We start from the raw sequence: 11563 nt of genomic DNA, 5'->3' as shown, positions 1-11563 counted from the left end.
GTTGGATTTAGAAAAGGCTGTAGAAGCAGACATCAAATTGCCAATGTCCGCTGGATCATTGAAAAAGCAAGAGAGTTCCAAAAAAAGATCTATTTCTGCTTTATTGACTGCCAAATCCTTGGACTGCATGGATCACAATAAACTGTGGAAAATTGTGAAAGAGATGGGAATACCAGACCACCTGACCTGCCTCTTGAGAAACCTGTATGCAGGTGAGGAAGAAACAGTTAGACCTGGACATGGAACAACAGACTGGTTCCAAATTGGGAAAAGGAGTATGTCAAGGCTATATATTGTCCCTCTGCTCATTTAACTCATATGCAGAGTACATCATGAGAAATGCTGGGCTGGAAGAAGCACAAGCTGGAATCAAGATTGCCAGGAGAAATATGAATAACTTCAGATATGCAGATGACACCACCCTTATGGCAGAAAGTGAAGAAGAACTTAAGAGCCTCTTGAAAACTAAGATCATGGCATCCAGTCCCATCACTTCATGGCAAATAGATGGGAAACAGTGGCAGACTTTACTTTTCTAGGCTCCAAAATCACTGCAGATGGTGATTGCAGCCATGAAATTAATAGATGCTTACTCCTTGGCAGGAAGGTTATGACCAACCTAGACAACATATTAAAAAGCAGAGAGATTACTTTGCCAACAAAAGTCCATCTATTCAAAGCTATGGTTTTTCCAGTAGTCATATATGGATGCGAGAGTTGGATCATAAAGAAAACTGAGCACGGAAGAATTGATGCTTTTGAACTGTGGTGTTGGAGAAGACTCTTGAGAGTCCCTCGGACAGCAAGGAGATCCAACCAGTCCATTCTAAAGGAGATCAGTTCTGAGTGTTCATTGGGAGAACTGATGTTGAAGCTGAAACTCCAATACTTTGGCCACCTGATGCAAAGAGCTGACTCATTTGAAAACACCCTGATGCTGGGAAAGATTGAAGGCGGGAGGAGAAGGGGACGACTGAGGATGAGATGGTTGGATGGCATCACCTACTCAATGGACATGAGTTTGAGTAAACTCCAGGAGTTGGTGATAGACAGGGAGATCTGGTGTGCTGCCATCCATGGGGTTGCAAAGAGTTGGATATGAATGAGCTACTGAACTAGAGATGAATTATCTATTTGCTAGATCCAAGGATCAGTTCTTAGTTATCATCTGACTTGCCTGCCTGTGGCATTTACCTTATTCACTGGTGCGCTCTCTCTCTCTCTGTGAAACATTTCTTCACTTGATTTTATAAAATTACACCCCTCCAGTGGTCTTTATACCTTTCGTGTTGCTCCTTCTCAGATTCCTTTCCTGGATCTTTATGCCCCTCCTTGATCTAGGAACACTGGCATTGTTCAGGGTTTATGCTTTGTAGCTGTTTTCTACTCACTTTCTATAGCACCTCTTGAATTCCAGGCATTTCTACACATTCCATATGCTGATAACACATAAATTTATATCACAAGGTTTATTCTCAAATTCAGTTGTCCAAAATCAATGTTTATCTACTGTGCATCAGTGAATCAGCAGATCCTATGACCTCCCATTTCCTAGAGTAATTCCAATGCTCAAAAGTCACCTACAAGGAGCTGATTATAAGATTTTCTCTCATGTATTCCTCTCTCCTTTGTCAAGTGTCTGGTTTACAATGTACACCATTATTTACATATACATACATAGACAGCATATTAAAAAGCAGAGACATTACTTTGCCAACAAAGGTCCATCTAGTCAAGGCTATGGTTTTTCCAGTAGTCATGTATGGATGACAGAGTTGGACTGTGAAGAAAGTTGAGCGCCGAAGAATTGATGCTTTTGAACTGTGGTGTTGGAGAAGACTCTTGAGAGTGCCTTGGACTGCAAGGAGATCCAACCAGTCCATTCTGAAGGAGATTAGTCCTGGGTGTTCTTTGGAAGGAATGTTGCTAAAGCTGAAACTCCAGTACTTTGGCCACCTCATGTGAAGAGTTGACTCATTGGAAAAGACTCGGATGCTGGGAGGGATTGGGGGCACTAGGAAAAGGGGATGACAGAGGATGAGATGGCTGGATGGCAGCACTGACTCGATGGACGTGGGTTTGGGTGAACTCCGGGAGTTGGTGATGGACAGGGAGGCCTGGCGTGCTGCAAATCATGGGGTCGCAGAATCGAACACGACTGAGTAACTGAACTGAACTGAAAGGAACATATACGTATGTGTGTGTCTATATATATACACACACACATTTTAAAAACTTTTACAAGCTTAATGTTTCTTTTAATTTCTTACCTTCTTTATTTTGGTGATTGTACTTTACATACATTTTTTATTGCTAATAATAACTAAAAGAATTCATTTTCTTTTCCAATGTTGGTTGTAAAATTCAGACTACATTGCACAATTTGTATTAGAATTTATGAGTACAGGATCTATGTTCTCCTTTAGTTCTAATCAAAACATCCAAGTTTATACCGTAACTGTAACTTTCTTTCTATACGTCATAAGTATTTTGTTCCTGTAATCTTGTTTACTCCCCCCAGAGGCTTTAAGGATGCCCATTTTCACTGTGGCTGCAGGTTGTTATTTTCTATGTTACCACACATAGCTGGAATGATGATCAAGGGAGCAAGTTGAAACTCCACATGGCTCATATCTTATCAAGGGACAAGCTTTTTCTCGGATGAACACCCATCAGATTTTTGCAAGCCTTTACATTCTGGGTTTAGAAAAACATGACTTTAACAAATTTTTTCAGTGTTTCTTTTGCACTTCTGTAGCAGATAATTTTTGGAAATCTTTACTCTGATATTCCTATTGACTAACAGTGTTTTTTGAAATAAAAGTATATATTCTGTCTATTCAGAGACAGCATAAACTATCTTTACATTATATAAGCTTAGATAAATTTTAAGACTTTTTTAGACTTTCACCTGACAAACTCCTACCTTTTTAGGAGCCTGTAAAGTAGGTTCTGTGGTTCAGAAGACTTCTTACATTGCAGGTCAAATGTTCCCTTCTCGATGATTATATCACAAACGTTGGAAAGATTTAGCAAAGAGGAGTTGTCTTTTTGCTCTGTTGAATTCAATTTGCTCATCATTAGCTTGGTTTGTGGATTGAAGAACATACACACACACACACGCACAGTCTTGTCCACAAAATGGTATTTATTTCTCCATGGTTTTCATTAATTTTTAAGGTGAATTTTGATCATCTGCTCCTTTTAGAGTATCTCAGAGATATGTAGGCTTGGGGGACTGGACTTCTGATAAGGACTTATAATAAGGACTTCTGACGTGATTTATTGTGACATCTTAAAATACTAGTGGTACTGGAAATATAGTAAGATATTTTTGTGTAATTACAAAAATATGATCTTAGTTTCTGGAAGATCTCATTTTGAAGATTTACAATTATGAAAAAGAAATCTCTTCCCTAACTCGAAAAAAAAATGTACTATCTGTCATTTTTCATTTCATGGTGGAAATTTTCCAATACTATATTTGATAAGTGACTTCCATATGTCATTTCTTGGCAGACTTTAAACTGACAACTGTTTCTTAAAGCTCTTACCAAAAGTTTCAGTTTTCTAGTGATGCCATAGCAAAGTACTACCCTGGTGATCAGAGGCTAGTGTGTTGCTTGGACATAGAGAACACCTTCTAGAAAAGCCACGTGTCCAAGGTTGTGAAGCACTATCAACCTACCAAACACATGGTAATAAAAACAGCAAATTGTGGAGGCAAAATGTGGAGGTAGAAAATATGTTCCAAATGAAGGAACAAGATAAAGTTCCAGAACTAAGTGAAGTGGAAATGAGCAATCTACCCAAGAATCAATTCAAGGTGATGACTGTAAGATGTTCAAAGAATTTAGGAAATGATCGGATGAATAGAGTGAGAAGTTTAAAGTTCTTATCAAGGAGTTTAAGAAAATGTATAAAAAACCAATTAGAAGAAGAAAAAAAAAGAACTGAGATGTAAATGCCTTAGAAACAATCAAGATTAGATGACACAGGTAATCGATCAGCAAGATGAAAGACAGATTAGTGGCAATTGCTGAAGCTGTACAGAGAAAAGATGAACAAAAATAAATGGGAACAGAATAAGAGACCACTGGGACAGCATTAAGAGTACTAACATTTGCATTATAGAGGGTCCCAGAAACAGGAGAAAGGTGAAGAAAAAGTATTTGCAAATATGATAGCTGAAAACTTTATGAACCTGGGAAAGGAAATACAGATTCCGGTCCAGGAAGCACAGAGAGTGCCAAGGAGAATTAACCCAAAGTGGACTACAATCAAGACTTGTGAAATTGTAAGCTGCTGATGAGAAACTGAAGGTGACAAAAGCAGGTGGAAAGATATACTGTATCATGGATTGGAAGAAATATTGATTAAATGCCCATACTGGTTAAGACAACCCATAGATTCAATGTAATAACTATCAAAATACCAATGGAATTTTTCATGGAACTAGAAGAAATAACTCTAAAATTAGTATGGAAATACAAAAGATTCCAATAACTAAGACAATCTTAAGAAAGAAGAACAAAGCTGTAGGTATCACAGCCCCTGATTTCAAACTATATGACAAAGCTACAGTAATGAAAATAGCATAGCAGTGGCACAAAAAGAGACACACACATCCATGGAACAGAACAGAAAGTTCAGAAATAAACCCACAGTTATACGGGCCATTAATTATGTCAAAGAAGGCAAGATTATACAATGGGGAAAAGACAGTTTCATCTATAAATGGTGGTGGGAAAGCCAGAAAGCTACATGCAAAAGAATCATATCTGACTATTCTCTAGAACCATATAAAAAATTAATTAAAAATGACCTAGATAATTAAATAGGAGACCTAAAAATACAAAGCTCCTAGGAGAGAGTAGAGGCAGAATACACTCTGGCATAAATCATAGCAATAGTTTTCTTTAAGAACTGTCCCCTATTATAAATGAAATATAAGCAAAAATAAATGAGACCAAATTAAACTTAAAAGTTTTCACACAGAAAAGGAAATCATGGACAAAATAACAACAACAAAAAAACTATGGAATGGAATAAAAAGTTTGTAAATAACATGATTAGTAAGAAACTAATATCCAAACCTCTGTTCATGGGATTTTTCAAGAAAGAATACTGGAGTATTGGAGTCGTTTGCCATTTCCTCCTCAAGGGGATCTCCTCAACGTAGGGATTGAACCCACATCTCCTTTGTCTGTTGCAGGCAGATTCTTTACCTGCTGAGGCATCAGGGGAGCCCCAAATACCAGCTCACTCAACTCTATATGAAAAAAATGAACAATCAAATGAAAAAAAAAATGGTGAGAAGACCTGAACAGATATTTTAAAAATGAAAATATACAAATGGCTAATAGGCACCTGAAAAGAGGCTCATTATCACACTGATTATTGGAGAAATGCAAATAAAAATCACAAAGTGATATCACCTCACATCTGTTGACATCACATTACCAGACACAAGAAATAATAAATGTTGATGAGGACCTAGAGAAAAGGAAATGCGTGTTCACTATGGTGGGAATGTAAATTGTTACAGCCTAAATCCATCGACAGATAAATGGATAAAGAAGATGTGGCACATATATACAATGGTATCAGTTCAGTTCAGTCCCTCAGTCGTGTCCGATTCTTGGTGACCCCATGATTCGCAGCACACCATGCCTCCCTGTCCATCATGAACTCCTGGAGTTCACTCAAACTCACATTCATAGAGTCAGTGGTGCCATCCAGCCATCCCATCCTTTGTCATCCACTTCTCCTCCTGCCCCCAATCCCTCCCAGCATCAGAGCCTTTTCCAATGAGTCAACTCTTCGCATGAAGTGGCCAAAGTACTGGAGTTTCAGCTTTAACATCATTCCTTCCAAAGAACACCGAGGGCTAATGTCCTTTAAAATGGACAGGTTGGATCTCCTTGCAGTCCAAGGGACTCTCAAGCATCTTCTCCAACACCACAGTTCAAAAGCATCAGTTCTTCGGCACTCAGCTTTCTTCACAGTTCAACTCTCATATTCATACATGACCACAGGAAAAACTATAGCCTTGACTAGATGGACCTTTGTTGGCAAAGTAATATGGAGCAATAAATAGAATGAAATAATGCCTTTTACAGCAACATGGACGGACTTGGAGATTATAATACTAAGTGAAGTAAGTCAGAAAGAGAAAAACAAATACAATACAGTCTCACTTATATGTGGAATCTAAAATAGGGCACAAATGAAACAAACTACAAAACAGAAACAGGCTCTCAGATATAGAAAAAAGATTTATGGTTGCCGAGGGGAAGAAGGATGGGGGAAGGATGAGGTGGGATTTGGGGGTTAGCAGTTGAAAACTATTATATATGGAATGGATAAACAACAAGGTCTTACTGTATAGCACAGGGAACTATATTCAATATTGCATGGTAAACCATAATGGAAAAGATAGAAAAAAGAATGTACATATATATATATATATATATATATATGTGTGACTGAATCACCTTTCTGTACAGTAGAAACACATTGTAAATAAATTATACACCAAGGGAAAGTTGATAATAGAAACAAATAGTGATCAGAAGACAAATTCTTGCTCTGTGAAAGACACTGGTATGAATATAAAAACTGAAGCTGTAGAATGGAGGAAAATCTTTGTGCATATAGCAACAATAATTTGATTCTGAAATATACAAAGAACTCTTAAAACAAAATAGTAAGAAAACAAGCAACTCTATTTAAAAATGAACCAAAAATCCTAACAGGCATCTTTCAAAGACAGACAGACAGATGGTAAATAACAGATGAAAAGATACTCCATATCTCTGTCATCAGGAAAATACAAAGTGAAACAATGAAATATCATTATGCACTTACTAGAATGGCTAAAATCCAGAAAATTGACAGCACCAAATAATGACTAGTGTGTGAATCAATAGGAACTTTCATATATTGCTGAAGAAAATTCATTTTAATTCAAGAATATCATATAGTCACTTTGAAATTTTCACATTTTCTCAAAAAACTAAGCTTCCTCTTAACAACAGGATCTACCAGTTGCACTGCCTGGTATTTATCCAAAGGATTTGAAATTTATGTCAACACAAAAACCTGCACAGAGATGTTTAAAGTAACTTTAATCATAATGGCTTAAATCTGGAAGTAATCAAGATGTTGTTTTGGTAGGTAAATGGATAAATAAAACATGGTGCATTCAGACAAAGGAAATATATTCTTCATGAAAATGAAATGAACTATCAAGCAAAAATAAGACAGAGGAAACAGATATGTACAGTTGAGTGAAGGGAACCAATGTGAAAAAAAATTACATATTTTTCCTACCGTATGATATTTGGGAAAGCCAAAACTATGGAGGGAATTGGGCTTCTCTGATGTCTTAGATGGTAAAGAATCTGGTTGCAATGCAGGAGACCCGGGTTTGATACTTAGGCTGGGAAGATCCCCTAGAGAAGGGAATGGTTACCTACTCGAGCATTCTTGCCTGGAGAATTCCATGGACAGAGGAGCCTGGTGGGCTACAGTCCATGGAGTCATAAAGAGTAGAACATGATTCAGTGACTATCTTTTTTCTTTTTTTCTGGAGGGAATTAAGCGATGAGTAGTTGCCAGAGATTTGCAAGAAGGGAGGAAGGAAGAGGTAATCGTTTAGGGAAGTGAAAATACTGTGTATGATAATATAATGGTAGATGTACCTACTTATACACCCATGCAAACACACAGAATATACAACACCATGAGTGAGTTCAAATGTACATTACAGACTTTGGGTGATGATGATGTGCTAATATAGGTGTGTGAATAACAAATGTGCCACTCTGAAGGGGGATATTGACAACAGGGGAGGCGATAACAATAAACTGTGGAAAATTCTGAAAGAGATGGGAATACCAGACCACCTGATCTGCCTCTTGAGAAATTTGTATGCAGGTCAGGAAGCAACAGTTAGAACTGGACATGGAACAACAGACTGGTTCCAAATAGGAAAAGGAGTATATCAAGGCTGTATATTGTCACCCTGCTTATTTAACTTATATGCAGAATACATCATGAGAAATGCTGGGCTGGAAGAAACACAAGCTGGAATCAAGATTGCCGGTATAAATATCAATAACTTCAGATATGCAGATGACACCACCCTTATGGCAGAAAGTGAAGAGGAACTAAAAAGTCTCTTGATGAAAGTGAAAGTGGAGAGTGAAAAAGTTGGCTTAAAGCTCAACATTCAGAAAACGAAGATCATGGCATCCGGTCCCACTACTTCATGGGAAGTAGATGGGGAAACAGTGTCAGACTTTATTTTTCTGGGCTCCAAAATCACTGCAGATGGTGACTGCAGCCATGAAATTAAAAGACACTTACTCCTTGGAAGGAAAGTTATGACCAACCTAGATAGCATATTGAAAAGCAGAGACATTACTTTGCCAACAAAGGTTCATCTATTCAAGGCTATGGTTTTTCCTGTGGTCATGTATGGATGTGAGAGTTGGACTGTGAAGAAGGCTGAGCGCCGAAGAATTGATGCTTTTGAACTGTGGTGTTGGAGAAGACTCTTGAGAGTCCCTTGGACTGCAAGGAGATCCAACCAGTTAATTCTGAAGATCAGCCCTGGGATTTCTTTGGAAGGAATGATGCTAAAGCTGAAACTCCAGTACTTTGGCCACCTCATGCGAGGAGTTGACTCATTGGAAAAGACTCTGATGCTGGGAGGGATTGGGGGCAGGAGGAGAAGGGGACAACAGAGGATGAGATGGCTGGATGGCATCATCAACTCAATGGACGTGAGTCTGAGTGAACTCCGGGAGTTGGTTATGGACAGGGAGGCCAGGCGTGCTGTGATTCATGGGTCTCAAAGAGTCGGACACGACTGAACGACTGATCTGATCTGATCTGATACATGTTTGGAAGCAGAGTGCCATACAGGGAGTCTGCAACTTCCACTCAATTTTGCAGTGACTCTGAAATTGCTCTAAAAAGTAAAGTTTATTACACAACAATGGGGAAAAGATGTAAAGAGACATCTCACCAAGGAAGATATACAGATAGCAAGGAAACAACTGCTAAAAAACTCAACATTACATGTCATCAAGGAATTTCATTTGAAAACAAGAATGAGATACCAGCAGATTTATGAGAACTGTGAAAATCCAAAATATCCCTATACAGCTGTAGAAAGCTTGGTGCTTGCCATCTTTCTCAGAGATCCCAATCAGGAGTCCACACTGGCATTTCCACTGGTGCTCTGAGTCAGGCAAGACAACTAACGAATCTCAAACCATTCCCTGAAAACTCAAAAATAGTCTACATGATCCATTCTTCTTTTCCCCCTTGAGGGAGTGTTGGGAGTTGGAGATATTCTCCTGATATTGACACACTGCCAGGAAAGGGAAGTAGGTATGGAGGGTGAAACAGCATAAACTTGCCTGAATGCTTACTGTATTTCTTCTTGGTATTGTGCTTTTCTGGAATTCTGCCACTATTATCTAACTTCCTTTCCACAAAGGAAATTAGGTCTATATGTTCTTGTCTCCGTGGAGGAATGGAGGCTTAGGGATTCCTAGTCTTCCATCATGCTGATGTTACTCTGGAGTAATGCTGTTCATTAAACCATGTCACTTTCTGGGGAATTTTGAGTTTTCTTGCACCAGCAATCACATCTCTGAAGGGAAAAGAATGCACTGAACCAAAACTGGACCCTCCTTCACACTGTCCTCTTCTTCTGCAGTACTCTGTGGAAGGCAGCCTTCACTTGAGCATTCCTGACACTGTAGACAAGAGGGTTCAGCAATGGGTTGAAAAGAGTATAAAACAGGAAAAGGATCTTCAGGTGTTCTTCTCGTTGACTGTTGTCGGGAACCATGTAAACGATCATGACTAAGCCAAAGTAGAACCCAACCACACAGAGGTGGGAGGAGCAGGTGGAGAAGGCTTTCTTGCAGCCCTCCTTTGACTGGATCTTCAGGATGGCCCAGAGAATACGCATATAGGAGACCAAGATCAGGGAAAGGGGCCCAACTAAGATAAGAGCAGCATCAGCAAAGAGGAACATTTCATTCATCCAGATGTCACCACAGGCCAATTTGAGGACAGAGCGAATTTCACAGAAGAAGTGGTTCACCTTCTGGGGGCCACAGAAGGGTAATCTTAACAAAAGAATTACTTGGACCAGGGCCAGGGCAAATCCACACGCCCAGCAAGCAATGGCCAGGATGGAGCACACTCTCCAGTTCATGATGACCATGTACTGGAGGGGATGGCAGATCGCCACATACCTGTCATAGGACATCGCCAACAAAATCAGACACTCTACAGAACCAAAACTCAATATGAGAAGCATCTGCAAATTGCATGGGACAAAGGAGATGGTTTTCTTGTGTTTTGCTAGATTTGCCAGCAGATTGGGCAAATTACTGGAAGCATAGAATATGTCAATGAGGCCCAGGTGGGAAAGGAAGAAGTACATGGGGGAGTGCAGCCTGGGGTCAAACCAAATAAGTCCCAAGATCATGCCATTTGCCAACAGGTTGAATGTATATAACAAGGAGAAGATACCAAAGAGGAGCAACTTCAAGTCTTCACTGAGCTGGAATCCCACCAGGATGAATTCTGTGATCTGTGATTGGTTTCCCTCCATTGCCAGTGACAGTCTGTAAAGGACTGAAGTGTGATGGGAAGGTCAGGGCTGGATAGCAAAGAAGATAGGAATTATTTATGTGAAGTGAATTCAGAGGAAGCTCATGTTGTTACTACATCACTGAGTTTTTTTCTTCCAATGTTTCCTCGCTGTATTTATTTATTTTTTACTATTTAATGTGTAGTAATTCAAATTTTTAGACAAGTATCAGGGATCATAAACAATACTCATATATACATTTCACCAGTTCTTCATGTTTGCTTTATGATATCTTTTGTCTGTATAATATTAATTCTTTGTAGACCACATATGACTAAAATGCTACCATAATCACATATTGACAATTTTTTCCCAAACTTTTGAATTTTTTCTCCATAACATGCATAGTCACTAGTCTGTTTTCAATATGATTACCAAAAATCTGGAGACATGACTTTAACATGAATCACTATTCTAAGTACAGCACTTTCTGCCTCTTAGTCTAAAGTTCAAATCCAATATCACATATCATACTCATTTCCTGTAATCTTAAGTACTTAGTCTTTCTTGCCTTGACCCTCATACTTCTGAGCTCTTATTTTGTATAATGTTTCTCAATTGTTGTTTTCCACTGATTCTCCACATTTTGTTGAAATGAAAATTTTTGAAAGAAAAAAATGTTATTTTAATGCTTTTCATTAATACACTGCTGCTACTGCTGCTGCTAAGTAGCCTCAGTCGTGTCCGACTCTGTGGGACCCCATACACGGCAGCCCACCAGGCTCCCCCGTCCCTGGGATTCTCCAGGCAAGAACACTGGAGTGGGTTGCCATTTCCTTCTCCAATGCATGAAATATTAAAGTGAAAGTGAAGTCGCTCAGTCAAGTCTGACTCTTAGCGACCCCATGGATGCAGCCTGCCAGGCTCCTCCATCCATGG

The 11563-nt window shown here is 39.0% G+C and overlaps 1 protein-coding gene across 1 annotated transcript; it reads right to left on the bottom strand.

Annotated features, from left to right (window-relative positions):
* Positions 1–9712: 9712 nt before the first annotated feature.
* Positions 9713–10645, bottom strand: LOC109558153 (olfactory receptor 2A2-like). The gene has a single exon (XM_019959609.2). The coding sequence runs from the start codon at positions 10643–10645 to the stop codon at positions 9713–9715; it is 933 nt and encodes a 310-aa protein (XP_019815168.2).
* Between the last annotated feature and the right edge of the window lie 918 nt (positions 10646–11563).

This window comes from Bos indicus, chromosome 4 (assembly GCF_029378745.1).
Source record: "Bos indicus isolate NIAB-ARS_2022 breed Sahiwal x Tharparkar chromosome 4, NIAB-ARS_B.indTharparkar_mat_pri_1.0, whole genome shotgun sequence".
NCBI classification, from domain to species: Eukaryota; Metazoa; Chordata; class Mammalia; order Artiodactyla; family Bovidae; genus Bos; species Bos indicus.
The sequence above is the reverse complement of the archived record's forward strand: the minus strand, read 5'-3'. Positions and strand labels throughout refer to the sequence as shown.

Coding starts and splice junctions, on each gene's coding strand:
- LOC109558153 (XM_019959609.2), bottom strand. CDS start 10,645: ATGGAGGGAAACCAATCACAGATCACAGAATTCATCCTGGTGGGATTC.